General features: G+C 36.8%; 1 protein-coding gene across 4 annotated transcripts in view; it reads left to right on the top strand.

Annotated features, from left to right (window-relative positions):
* Positions 1-14,721, top strand: part of ARHGAP15 (Rho GTPase activating protein 15) — a 329,586-nt gene that overhangs the window by 197,270 nt on the left and 117,595 nt on the right. For all 4 annotated transcript variants that reach the window (XM_054069943.1, XM_009558976.2, XM_054069945.1 and 1 more), the window contains one exon: positions 3,747-3,845. In XM_054069943.1, the coding sequence (XP_053925918.1) occupies positions 3,747-3,845 (99 nt within the window). The remainder of the gene's footprint in view (positions 1-3,746; positions 3,846-14,721) is intronic.

The raw sequence follows: 14,721 nt of genomic DNA, 5'->3' as shown, positions 1-14,721 counted from the left end.
GAAGTATTGTCTCCACAGACAAGATTTCTGCATCTCAGAATTAGCGGCTTTGCTGCAGCCTGCGAGAACTACTCAAAAAAAGTAGCTCTGCCAGGCTCAGGGAAAACTTGAGGCTCACCAGAACGAGCGATTCATTGCAGCTGTAATCATCTTTTTATATTATACAACTTGTGAATGTCCGTTCTTTGCTCTTCTGGTGTCTCATTTTATATCCATGTGCAAAGCTGTCACACACTCCACCATCTTAAACAGAAAGTTTAATGCGCAGATAGCAGGGATGCGTAATGTAAACCACACCACCAAACATATTACGAATATATTGCTCTTCTTAAAAATGCTTGTTGGTTTTTCATACTACAGTATTGACTAACTGTCTGTGTTTGATGTATGGTTTACCAGCCTGATGTAGACTTATGGTTAGAGCTTAACTTGTTAGTTCTGCTTTTGCAGCCAATTCAGAATAACTACAGATGCCCCAAGATATTAAAATTGACTGCTCAAATGGACTCAGTGTGGGAGTTTCATTGGTTTTAAATTGATAACAGCTGAAAGAGTGAATGATTAAAGCTGTATATGGGCATAGTATGCAGCTCCTTTGTACAAGCTCTTGTGAACAGAATCCACCGTATGGGAATTGCCTTTGTTCTAATAAAAGATATTTCTGAACAATTGTTACTTTAAATTTTTAAATGATGAAACAAGAGCATTTCAGGAGCCTATAGAGGAAATAATTCCTGAGAAACTGGAATAACCCTGAGAAGATAAAGTGAATTTCTATTCAGAGGGGAGCATTTAAAGTTAAGTAGCATTCCATAAGGTGGTAATTGTGTCTATTTCCCAGGCATTTGAGTTAAATAAGCTGGATAGGAAACATAAACTGTCATAACAGGAGGTTAGGGGTGTTGTGTACATCCTTTTTTTCAAGTCATAAAAAATGAAGTTTTGAAGGGCCTTATTACAAGTAAATCAAAAAAAGACCTTTTGCTTCTTTATCCCTTTGGGAGCAGTTCTTATTTTTTGAAAAAAATGTTTTGGAGAGTGTCCCCTTAAACTAGCTTCAAAATATATACACAAACATATAAAATAATAAGAAAATAATATTTTAATCTTAGTTAGACATAAATCTAGTTTACTAAAGTTATTAATTTGCCATTCCTCTAATTCCTTGTTTTCAAAATACTACACAAACAAATCTTAAATGAATTTTCCTCTACTATCCCTGTGACCTCTAAAAGCGTAAATATGACAGTGTGGCTACTGCCATTTCCATGTTTATGTACAGAAACAGATCCAGCAGAAAATCAATCGACTAGTGAGAGTCATGGAGTTTGTGGGTCAGAAGCACCCAGAATTCAGAGCATTTGGATGATCATCCAAATGAATTTATGTAATTCATGTACTCATGAATTTCTGGAAGGGGGGAAAGAAATCCAAAGCTGTTCAGTATTTTACCACAGTGTCTTTCAATGCCCAGCAATTATTAAGGCTGATTTGCTACCTTTTCCATCCCTGAGTCCCCAATTTCTATAAAAGGGTGTTTAATATTTAACTGCAGGGTACAGAATGTGGCTATATCCATATACTGAGAGTTACGTGAAATGAGGTTTAATATTTTGCTGGAGAAGATACAGAATGTGCGACTCAAAAAGAAGTAATGGACTAGGTGAGAACTGTGTGACAGTTTCCAGATTTTTAAAATTTCATCCCAGAAATAAAAAGTATTCTGCATTCATGCTGGGGACTGAAAGAGGAAACTCAAATTTATGCTGGAAGTTGGACAGGAAGTGGTTACAATAAAGAAGAGAAGATGCTGAACTCCTATGCATTAATTTTGTTTCAGTTTTTCATGCTTTGCCATTTAAACGCAACACAGTTTGCTTCTAAAGTTGTTTACAAGTGTCTTTGTCCACCAAAGAAGATATATTTTTACTTCTTTTTAACATAATTTACATTGGAGACCATTCCCTATTATGCAAAGAATTTGACAGGTCTTTGCTAAAATTTTAAAAAACAATTAAGATGTCGAAAGAGGAAGTGCTCGTACATTTTAATCATAAATCTCTGTATATATAATTACCACTGAAGCCAGCTATAAATGTTTTATGAAGAAAATGTAACCAGACTGTGCTTTGTCAGAAACATAACCCCAAAACATGTAACAGACTGTTCGCTAATGCTTAACGCCACACATGCACACAACCTTCTTCAGTGTAGTTCTGTGAACCCAGTCCTCCATCCCTTCTGCAGCCGAAACTCCGACTAACTTAAATTCAAGCTTTGATGTACTCTACCAGAATGCAGATCACAGGCATCGGGAGGTGCTGGAATAAACTTTCTGGCTACACATCAAGAAGGCCAAACCATCCCATGCACCCTACCTCATTTTTTCTGACTGTTTCCTAGTCTGGGGTGTTAGATAAGAAGGGCAACCAAGTGGAAATCTAAGCTTAGTAAGAAATAGCAGTGACTAATGATAGAAAAGCAAAGTTCCTTGCAAAGCAGATACTAAACAAATGAGATTTTGCCTGTTAGTGAGAAAAAAGGTCTGCTTCTTGAAAGAAGACTCTCAACTGATTGTAGTGGAAGGTGGTGGGACGGGCTATGGAGGGAATATCCAGTGCTATGGGAGCTGTAGAGGACAGCAGGAGCTCCTGCTGTTCTGCAAGCGAGGATGCTTGTTGAGTTTGCTCTGCAAAGCCCAAGATTGCGTTTTCTCCCCTCATCTATCGACACAAAATTTTTCAGAGTCTCTATGCCAGGTTCCTAAACGTAGTATCCTCTGTTGAGTTGCTAAATGGAGACTGTCTCTTTGAATAAATGATGATAGTACGCTCCTATTGTTTGAGCATTTAACTGGTTCCTATTGAGTAGTTTCTTTCATCTCTTTGATTCATGTTGATTCTAGCGGACAACATCCCCATCACTGATTGCTTTTTTCATAATTTCTCAAACATATAGAGTGGAAATGAAGTGAAAGGAGCTAATTAGTAATCTGAGGACTTTAACCTGCTTATACAGATATATTTTAGGGTCAGCTTTCAAAGTTTCTCAAAACTTAAAAATCATGAACTCTTAAAAGTAGCGTGATTTACTTAAATAATTATTCATACGAGAAAGAGCACAAATCACATGTTAACCTTGGTTTAAGATGCAATCCTCATGAAAAAGACATATAGTACATTCTATTTTTTTGAACAGGTAATTTAGTGACAAAAAAATCTCTCTTGTAAAGATGATATGAAATTGTACTAAATCCTAATGATGCAAAGTAATAAAACTCTTGCATCCCTGCAGTAGCCTAGGGCATGAGGGAAATTCCCTTTGTATGGAAGAGGTGGGCTGCCCAACAATATGACTTTCAAGGTTGGACTAACCATTAATATCATGGAGGATTTGGGATTCAGAAGATATAGAGCTATATCTCTAGAAAAGCCTTCATTTCTTCATGGCAGGTCCAAGAAAAATCCAGGGATTGCATCCTCCAAGCCTTAGAAAGGTCAAGGTCTAAATGACAATTAAAACTCGAGCCCAGAGGAAGTATCTGAGTGCTGTGGGCAGAAGGTATTGAGAGGTTTGTTTCTGTGGCAGATGCCAACAACCATTAGGACTTAGAAAAGATTTCTTTCTAACTTTGTCTGTCTGTCTTTGATGGCTGAGTTTTAATTAATATGAAAGCTCAGAAGACAGAACAATCCCAATAGTAATAATGTGCTTAACTGTATTTTCCTCTTTCTTTCCAAATGTAGATCAAATTTTTGGCTCCCATTTGCATTTGGTTTGTGAGCATGAAAAATCTACAGTCCCCCAGTTTGTAAGTTTGTGTATAAAAGCTGTTGAAAAAAGAGGTAAGTATCTTAATATTTATCAGTATGGCTTTTTTCTATCAGTAAGTGAAACTTTAACCTTGTAACTCTATTTGAATTGTCAGAGTAGCCAGGCAGTTCAATTTATAAGATAGTTACGGACAGAACTATATCACATTCTGTATCTTCATTTTCTTTTATGAGAAGACTTTAATAGAACCCATTGATGCTGATTATTCCTTATATTTTGTTTGGCATGTTGTTGTTTTAGTCTTTGTCTGGGTAAGCAAATGCTAAACATCAATAAAATGTCAGTAACTTTCATGCTGAAGTCTCTGGTGAGTGTAATGCCAATACTTTTTCCTAAGTCCTGAATAATATTCAACCACTATAAACGTTATTCTAGTGTGACCATATTTTTTTTTAATGTGTGCAGGTGTCTAGTTTTTACAGTTATTTTAAAAAGCCATATTATCGTAAGAAAATTGGAATGAATATTCATCCTCATTAAAAGTTTTGATTAATTTAATAAGAAGGGTTTTCATTATATAAAAAGATGTGCTTAACACCGTTGTCTGCCTTCCTTTCTTCAGAGTGTGTCTTCTCTCATTGAAGGTCATTTTCTTTGGAAGGTACATGCGGTAGATGCAGAATCTTAAAATGTATTGTATAAAAATGTGAGGCTTCATCACCATCTGTTGCAAGTTTACAACTTGTTCCAGGGATCTGGGGAAACATATATCTTGCAAAAGATAGAAAATTTATTTTCAGAATAAGGCTGGGTGAACCCATTGTCACTGCCATATACTGGAGCCTCAGAACAAGAGAACCAGTGAAAAAAAATAAAAGGATACTTAGACCGTTAACCACAAAGGAAAAAAACTATTTTAATTCCATCACTGTCACCTGGTTTTATAGTGAAAGGTGCAATAAAACTACCCTAAAGTTTCAAACTGTGGGAAATTCATGCTGTAATTATACAACAAAGAGAGCACTGGGATATTATTATTCCCAAAATGATTGGCAGGAAGTCAGAGACTAACAAACTGGAGATCGTTCAGTAGGGGGAGATAGTGGCATTGGTTATTTGGAGGAAGGCTGGAGGCTGCATAAAGAAAGAGACAAAGAAAGGGGAGAAATGTGTGAAGTGACTATTAATAGAGGAGGAATTGTGAGGAGAAATTCAGAACATGAAAAGGAAAGGCAGAGATTAGATTATAAAAATGCCACGCCATGCAGAACACGTCTAATTGACTGTTGGGTTACAGTCTTAGCATAGGTTCTCCAAAAGATGCGCTAGATATTTCATAGGTGTTTTGTGGTATCTGACCGCTCCTCCAGGAGAAGTGGGGCCAGAGGTCTCTGTGCTGCTGAACTGTAATAGAAAAATACAAGGACTTTAATTAGATGTTTATTGTCTGTGTGATTATCAGAGGAATGTTCACTGAAGAGAAAGAAAATATCACTGTTCCTCCAAAGTAGTTCATCCTTCAGAGTATTGCATTATCGTTCTTGTATTTCCTTCAAACTTTCTGTGACTTAGAGAGGTCTACCCCTTGTAGTTAGTCTAGTATGTAAATAAAAGCTTATCATATGGCATGAGATAAAAATTTCATTTTATCACTGTATTTATGAGTTTATATTTGATATACTTTTTTTTCTATTATCATATTCTTGGATTAAGATGCTTGCATTTACTCACATTCTATTTACTCAAAGCGTTGTTTTTACTAAGTTCTGGCATAAACTATCTCAGGACAGCAGTAATTTATGTGAAGCTAAGTCCAATGTTTATGCAAGCTTCTGATGACATTTTATACCGGGGTTGGTATTAGGAAGCAGTATGTGGAGGTGCCAAGTCTCCCGGCATGGCTGAGACTCAACAGATCTGAAGCCCTCCTCTTAATGGCCAGATATGCCTCCAGCCAAGATACTCAACTGCAGAGTCATGGGAAATACTTATGTACCAATTATGGGAAAGGCACATTTAATGAAAACTGTATGTTTACTTTCATAGTCTTAGTAAGATGGCCTAGATACTCAGTACAGCTGGCATATTGGCTGTTGTAGAAAAGCTTTTTCTCCTATTTAGAAAATATATCATCTACATACTGTAACTGTACCAAAAATGTTACTTGCGTGCTTCATTAAAGATAAAGGATTATTAGGAAAAAAGACCTTAGGAGGCTAAACCTCAATTCACTTACAAAACATCCATACTTTGTTGAACAGTTGTATTCTCATTTAGTTTTTAATTCTTAGTTACCTATTGATTTTCTATTCATTTTTCTGATTTTTAAAACATTATCACTGTGCACCAAAAGAAAGCCTAGCAGTGATCTGAATAAATCATATTAATTAGTACATTTTCCTGTGTAGATGAGGTTACATACAATGGCCAACTCTGGTAATATTCTTCCACAGATTAAAAATGTAGAGGGTGTCATTAACTGTTGGCAAGATTTCCTGTTTAGTTACACTATTTTTAAATGAATATCTACATTGAAATTGAAAGAATTATTCTGTAATTATTTTGCTGCAACTTAGATGAGAATTTGTTCATTTATCACTTAGGTTATTGTTTGCTTCTTCACCATTTCAAGATAGAGGTGCTTTATAAGGTTTGATCTAAAAATTCTCATTGCATAATGCGTATTTAGTCTATCTGACAAGGATTTTCTTGTTCAAGATTGACATCCATCTTTCGTTATTTTTAGTTATTTAAACTGGACTGAGAAGCAGGAGGGTTTTCTGCATCTCTTCAGCCATCTTGCAGAGCTGATGGTGGAGTTGAATAAAAGAGAGTCAATACAAATATGCCCATTCTTGTAACCTTGCAAGGCAATTGTCACATTATATTTTTTTTCCAAGCAAGGTCAGTTGTTTTTTCCTTTGTTCTTCCTGTACTATTTATTCACTCATAATTTTCCATCAACATCTTGTCCCAAGAATTTGGCCATACAGACCTGTGCCACTGAAATCTGGAGGAAAAGTTTTTCATGGAACCATACATTCCTTGGTTTTTTTCCATGTAGTTTTTACTTTGCCACCAACACCTACCTTGGATGTACTTCAGGCTTTTACGGAGCTATCTATTGACCTGACTTTTTCAATGCTTTTCCATGCTTTTTCTCATCCCCAGAAAGTGTCTGATAGGTAGCCCCAACCCCGAGCTCAACCGTGCGGAAAGGAAAGCCTGGGACGATCCTCCCAGTGTACTATAACTCACACGCTGTGCACTCCTGCCAAGGGTGGGGCCCGTTGCAAGATTTTTGGTGTTTCTAGGCCAGATATTATTTCCAGTCATTTCTTGAGTCGCCTATTTATTTTGTTATCCACGACCCTTTAAAAGTGCTGGCTGGTTTTTTGCATTTAAATATGTGAAAGGCATGAGCAGAATGCAGTCAAAAATAAAAATATCAGTCTGCATTGTACTTAAACAAAATGCCATCCAGTACTTCTCATAGTAAAGTTTTATTGTGTGAAACCAGTCTGATACTAAACTTTTCCAGGGATGATCATTTGTCTGTGTGTCTAATGACAGAGTAAATGAACACCCCAAGCAGTCAGTATCCTAAGCCTATCGAGAGTATCCAGTGTAGTTTAGATTTCGTGAAGAAATACAGTATTCATGCTCCAGAGAAATATAATTTAACTTCCATCTCGCTTTTGAAATGTCCTCCACTCCCAAATCCAAGTTAGTGTTCTCGAATCAGCCTAAATTACTTGAAAAATGACACTGCAGGCAGCAGAGCTGATGATTACAGGTACCGTTTCCATTCTAAACTGGACATTGCAGACATTGTTTTCTTTTGCTTTTCTTGGAGCACAGGATGCTCTGACAGGAATGATACACAAAATTACATATTTGATTCAATGCCTAAAAGCCACCCTGGGATCCATAAGCTTGCTTAAAGATTTAAGAAAGACCTTTCGTCCACTTCTGAGAAGGTTCTTAGCTTAAAAAACTTTATCTTTCAACTTTACTTCTTAGCAGCTGTTATGTTTTTTTGCTGTCGTTTGTTTGACAGGATCCAGTTATAGGTTCCGATGTCTGTTTAAAGAAACAGGGAGGTTGTTGGCTTTAAAATTCCCTCACTGCTTGTGTGTTCAACATTTTCCCAGGCTTTTCTACATAGTTTGCCAAGTAAAGGGACTGACCTTTTGTAGCAAACACTTTTTCATTTCTAAATGCTCACTTTGATTTTTGTCCCATTTTATGCTCATTCCAAACTGTTTACAACCCACTAAAAATGACTGTGAATTATATGTTTGTGTAATGGATTCCTTTTGTGGTCAGAGTGGAATGTTTACTTTGAACAATTAGTTATCTTTGGGCAGATTATAGTGACCTGAAAAAAGAATGGCTAAAATTATTATAGTACCTTAACTATTTCCTTTTGTTATCTTCTCTGTTTGTCCAATGGATTATTTACTGGGTTTTGTTGCTCTGAGCCCCAGTGAACAAATCATGTTAAATAAGAGCAGTGACAAAAATCCCTGAGAGTAGGGTCTTGGTTTGGAGGGTTGATTTGCTGTGGTAGGACTGGGTACTCTAGCAAGACTTCACAAGTGACCATTAGGCTGGTTGTGCAATTTTAAGGAGACACAGTTTCGAGAGAAGTTTTAAGTTCCTGCTCTCTGAAAATCATATTTCTTAAGGGAGTCCAAAGTTTGACACCCCAAAGCACCTAAAATCAACATTTAATTTGGATTTAGCCTACATAAGTGTGGAATGATTATGCATAATACCATTGCAGAAATACACACACACAAAGTCTCATACAGCAGAATATTCAGTGTTTAAGGAAGAAAATGTCTTTATAGGCAAAGACAAAGTACCTTATGGGATGTAGTAAAGAAATATAGTCATCACAATGAAGAGAAATGAAGATAAAAATGGTATTTTAAACTACCTCACCTCCCAAATGCCACGCTGCCCCGTGACAGAAGGTTGTGTCCCTTTCATCAGTTTTATCTCTTAATCTAAACACTAAAGTGCAGCTAAAAGCACTTTAAAACCTATTTATATTAAAAAAAAAAAGTGAAAGAGTGATATTTCATTACCTTCTAAATCATGTAATGCTTAAAAGGTAGTCAGTATTCTGGTAGAAAGTTTATGTAAAGGAGAGCTCACTTATCTCGGAGTTATAAAGTCAAAATGATTTTTAAAAACGCAAAAGATTGTGAATATACAGATAGGAAAAATTCAGATTTTTAAAAATTTAGTGCTATCTCATTTTCTAAGGGAAGAAAACACTGCAGAAGAATTTGAAACAAAAAAAAGCCCTTGATATCTCCTAAAGATAATGATTCCTGTGCTGCCATCACTGGTTTTGGTATGGTGTAGTTATCAGGTTATAGGAGCACAGTGAGGATGGCAGAAGACGCGGGGCCTGCGCAGCCAAGGTATTTATTCATAGCCACTATATACAACCTCTAGCATCTTATATCCCTATATGTATTGTAATATGCCATATTATTAGATTTGTCTTCAGTGCCTGTCTCCTCCAGGGTGCATTTAGCTCAAACAATATCTTTTATGTATTTGGTTGTCAAAAATGCTTCAGTCTTATTCCTGAGGACCCGAGGAAGGCAGTCAGGGTTGTTTTGCCAGACTATGTTCACCACCATCTTTGAGCTGCCACTAAACGTACAGCGTTCCTGGGCTACTTCCCAGCACGATTAGACCAAACCCATCAGCCAGTGGCATAAAGGATTTGTTCTGGCAGGGTTTCCTTGAGAAGAAGGGAAACCTCAGGAGACCGACCTATCCTGTACAGTTTTATATTTCTGTCTGAGTGCAGGATTATTCTCCAACAACACTTGGCCCCCGAACAACTGCTGAAATGTATTTTATTTGCGTTTTCTCTCTATCGTATCATTTAGCATATTTCTATTCTCAGAGCAAGGAACTGTTCGTGAAGCGCAGTGTGTTTCCTACAAGCTCATTCACTGATTTTCAATACTTATTCTCCTCTGAAAAGGTATTTTCCAAACTTTTTTTCCCCTTTCTCCCAGGCCTACACATGCTTCCTTGCTTACTGCGATATAATTTTACATAGTGTTTCCAGTGGCTTTAGAATTCAGTGTCTTGAAAGTACGGAGATCAAGTTGCTCCATCAAATGATCTGAGCTCCCAGTTCTGCTAATTTTGTACTGTTCATTCTTTCCCACTTTGGGATAATCTATTATGCTTGGATGCAGGCACGCACTAAAAGCTAATACTTCCATGAAGAATGTGCAATTTGTACTGTTTAGCTTGTGATGAGATTCCTGAAGTCTTTTATGATTCTATCTTGTTCCAAGGAGGCTTCTGCTCCCCACTTTTATATGCACTGAATTTGAAAAAAAAAAAACAAAAAACCAGAAACAAAACAACCGATAGGGAAAAAAAAAATTACACGCACACAAAAATATGCAGCATTTCAGCAGATAAAACTTTTTCAGGGAATTCTAGTGGGCTGAAGAAAACTGTTTCTGAGGGCATTGAACTATGTTTACTTTAAAGTGGCCAAAAAGCATGAACTTAAATGTACAGAAGAATGCAATTGAAAACAACAAAATTCTGAGAAAAGCCCTTGCAAGTCTGTGATTTAAAATGTTTTGCATTTTTGGTTTTGTTTGTGTTTTGGTTTTTTTTTTTTTTTTGGGTTTTTTTTTTTTTCCTTAATTCTTCTTTTGAGTAGAAATTAAGAGTGGTTGAATTTAGTGCAAACGCATTGGCAAACTTTCCTCAACCATTTCTGTCTTCGGGCTCCGGCAATCCCGCTATAGCCACCTTTCTTAGAGTGAGAGCCAGTTAATAGCGTTGTGCAAGGTCCAAGTCAGAATTGGCTCTGGAGGGTATTCACTCTGGGGCCTCTGTGTCTGCTAGAAAGCCACATTCTGAGTTAGAAAAAATATCAAGAAGTGTCAACAGGAAACATCACGGAAGGGCATACAAGACAAATTAGAGAAAAGGAGACAACGCAGGGCAGAGGGGAAAGCATTGCAATGACAACGCACAAAAGAAAGAATAAATATATACTTAAAAATTTGAAAGCAGGGTTTATAAGTTAGTTAGAAGAAGGAAAAATCCTCAAAAAAGGGCAGGCATTGGAACCATTTGCTGTCTCTGTCATAGTTACCTGATACCTGTTTCATTGATTAATCTGTTCCAGAGAAATGTATCCATCTCTGTGAAAAAAAAAAAGGGTGATTTGTATTTTAAGCCTTGCCAATAACAACAAGTAGATACTCAGTGTGCACCAGAGCAACATTTACAATGCCTGGGCCAAATTCATGCCTTGTGTAATTTTATTGCTTTTACTGGAATTACACCAGAGATGAGTTTGGCCTTTTGCCTTTTTCTAGCATTGTATAATATATCTATTAGAGAACATGTAGAAGGAAACGGGGCATTTTGTCTTCAGAATTTTCCATAAAATCTTTTTCAATAGGCTTAATAAATAAAACAAACCACTTAACCTGTGAAATAAAAAAGAATCAAACAACATTTCCTCGATATTAAAATAATGTTAATACACTTTGTAAATCAAGTAGTTGACATTTGTACATGCTGAAACTAAAAGTCTAGAGAAATTTAAAGCCAACTGACTGTCTCTGGTGCTTACTCTGTGCCAAAGAGAAAATGAAGGTCCTGACATACCCCCTGGTCAGAGTCAGAATCAGGGAAGCTCACGCATGAGGGTATCCACCTCCTAGCCATGAGGAAGATAAAAAAGATAGACAAAAAATCCTCTCTTTTCCTCCTGAATAAACCGAGGATGTGAGGCACTATGCCTTAGTACAGTGCCATGCCATCACAGACAAGGAGCTGGCAGTATTTCCACTGCAAACTCCATTTAGTTAGACTTCACAGTTCAGCGATTAATAGTACGCTTAGGGCTAACACTTGACAAAATGAGTCTTGGCCCAGAGGAGATGTTCATCCACCCTCACCCTCCCCCAAAAAAAAAGTTAAGTCCATTAAGATTTTTTTTTTTTAGGGGAAAATAAAAAGGTAGTTGTAGTTTTGCATTCTTTCAACATCCTTGTTGCTTAAAATAAAGTGATGGGGTTTTAATAAAATTATGAAGGCATAATTCCACAATGTAGACTAATTGTTTTTCCTGTGGAAAAAAAAAAATAAGTTATTACAACTACACAGTATTTTTATTTTTTTTTTTTTCAGAAAAGTTTTACAGCAATAAAAGAAAACACATAAAAAAACTTTTGCTGTCTGTATGCAATACTGTGGGGTCAGTTTAAAAAACCCTGTCTCCTTTTTTCTGCCTGCAATTCAAGAGAGCAAATAACTGCAGTTGTATTTTATTACTTCAATTATTTGCTGTAGCAGCTTGTGTTACATCAATATTTTAACCATATAATATAGCAGTCTAATGGGATTGATGCCTAAGTGAGAGAAACCGTACCAACAGAAAACTTTGGGAACAAAGCACAGGGTAAAGTAAGAGTGTAGCTTAAAAAGGAGGCTTCAAGTTTTCGCTTCTTTAAGAGCAGACCTTTCAGCTCATTTTAACCCCTGAATTTAAGAAACCAGCATTGTTAGAGACACAGTGACTGAATTGTCCCTAAATGGGCTACTGAATGAGAAATCCCCAAGGAATTAACAAGTCTTTTAAAGATCTCCAGTTGTATATTTGCTTAGCAAATTGTTCTGTTATAATCAGGATCCTCACAGCTCATGGATGCAATTATATAGCAAACCAAATCCTTTTTGTCTTCACACAGACAAACAATGCTCCCTGGTTTGGGTGGAATGGCATATATGTAAATGAGAGCAAAATGTGGCCACTTTGTTTCATAACACCACAGGAACGTATCATTTGGGTCCTGAGCAGCTCCAGCCATCCTCGTTCATGTCTCTCTTCCTTCACCTTTGCTTATGGTGTCAGCAGTGATTTAAATGTCAAATATTTCATTTCATTTATAATAGTCCAAGTTCTCCTGAAAGATACACTGCTATTAGAAACTGCTTTCCCATGTTTATCCTACTTTCTAATGGACATAGGTTATTTCTTTCTATAATTTCTGCTTTGCCTATTCCAGCCTCTCTCCACCCAAACAGATGGAGACTTCTCTTTAAGGATCCGAATAGATCTATTGTGTGGTCAAAGGGTGTTTCTTACACTTAAGGAAATGTTTCAGTGCTTTCTTGGATCAGGGCGTCAAGCGTTATCTATTTGGATCACAGATGTAAATGTTCACATTGTCTTTAAGGATTTAAAACCAAAGAACAAGAAATTGTTCAGTTGCAGAGATTATGGGCCATTTGCAGGTAATACTGAGGCTCTTACAATCATTGTGGACCTCTCCAAATCAAGGGTAAAGTGCTTCTCTGAGATGTTTTCACTCAGAAAACAAGAAAATCCTCAAAAGACAGAAAGAGGCTATTCCATGTCTCTTCCCTCCATCTTCCAAGGAAAAAAATTCCCCCAGTATTTCAGACCATATGTTTAGATTTATCAGTCCTGAACTGACATGGTGTTACGTGACATAACACACCAAAGTAGCTGCCACCAAATGGCTTTCCTGTGCCAGCAGTAACCACACAATGGTGTTGGAGGTGCCACAGCTTTTTGGTTACTTAGAAATGAAATAATTTTGATGAGTGCATGGTATTAGTTAGCAAGTGTTGAGTTCTTTATGATGATACTTCTCATGTTGGCTTAAACGGAAAATAGATCAGCTTAGAAATCTTTAATAAGAGGAGTTTCTCAGTATACTTGTAGTGATGCCCCGTGGAGCCACTAGAACTAAAAATCTGTCAGCATACTTGGTAGAAACTTTGTTTCATGGTTCCCTAACTCATATGATTGAGATTAAAGTGAACAAAATCTTGGCACATAGTTTGGCAGGCGAGAAACATTCCTCTGTTTGTGTGTAGATTGTGTGAGAGAGAGACAGAGAGAGGGGGAAATATAGCAGTCGCTCATTTGGTGTTAAATTATCAGGTGTTACATATTTTTAATAAACCTTAGTAGAAAGATAAGATACATCCTCTTCTAACGAAAACTGCTTTCGCTTAGCCTATAAACTTAACTTTAAGCAAGACGAGCACCTGACCTAACCACTGAAAATAAAATAATTCAAATTCTCCGGCATAGTTACACTGTAAGCCAGACTTGAATCCAAACAGGAAGGTAGAAGATGCTGGAAGGAAGCTCTTTAGGCCTTCAGGCTTTCCTGCTTTACCACTAAAACAGAGGAGCTCACAAACTACATTATTTAAAGCCCTGATCTATGACGTGCAGGAGTATTCTGACAGTGGTGGCTACTCTCTGGTCATCCAGCGATGGAGCTTCTTGCACAGGATCACTGCTACCGTTACTGAGCAAAGACACAGTCAGAATATATTGATATTTGAAAAGTATCTGAATTTTCACACTAAAAATTGTTCACAATGGCTTCTTTTATCTTCTCTGTTTCAGTTGCATTTGTTGTACTCTGATATGTCATACATTAAAAACACAAAGAGCACAGCTTACAGTAAGAGTTTATGTTAGAAACCTTGCAACTGTCTTGGATGTCTTTATAGTAAATGTCAATAATAATTACTGGAATTTTCAGCAAAGAATGCAATTAGACATGGCAAACACTATGTGCCAACTTCTCCTTTCCAAGCCTTCAGAAATACCAGAAGGTCTGTGCGAACTCTAGTAAAAGGGATGAGATTGGGTTTCCACCTTCCCTACATCATTCCCTGTCACAGTCAGCATTAAGATACAAAGACAACTATTCAAATCAAAATTCTTCCTGTAGCTTCAAATTTTATAATAATTATCTTGCATGAAAATATCGAATAATACCAATGTTTATGCATTTACTTCACCCAAAATTTGTTTAACTGATATCCTAGTTGCCAGCAACCGATTTTTTCTTCTCAAAAGTCAGTATTCTTTTGTATATCTTG

The sequence above is a fragment of the Cuculus canorus genome, chromosome 6 (genome assembly GCF_017976375.1).
Source record: "Cuculus canorus isolate bCucCan1 chromosome 6, bCucCan1.pri, whole genome shotgun sequence".
Classification (NCBI taxonomy): Eukaryota; Metazoa; Chordata; class Aves; order Cuculiformes; family Cuculidae; genus Cuculus; species Cuculus canorus.
Note: the sequence above shows the minus strand (reverse complement) of the source record. Positions and strands in the feature narration are given on the sequence as shown.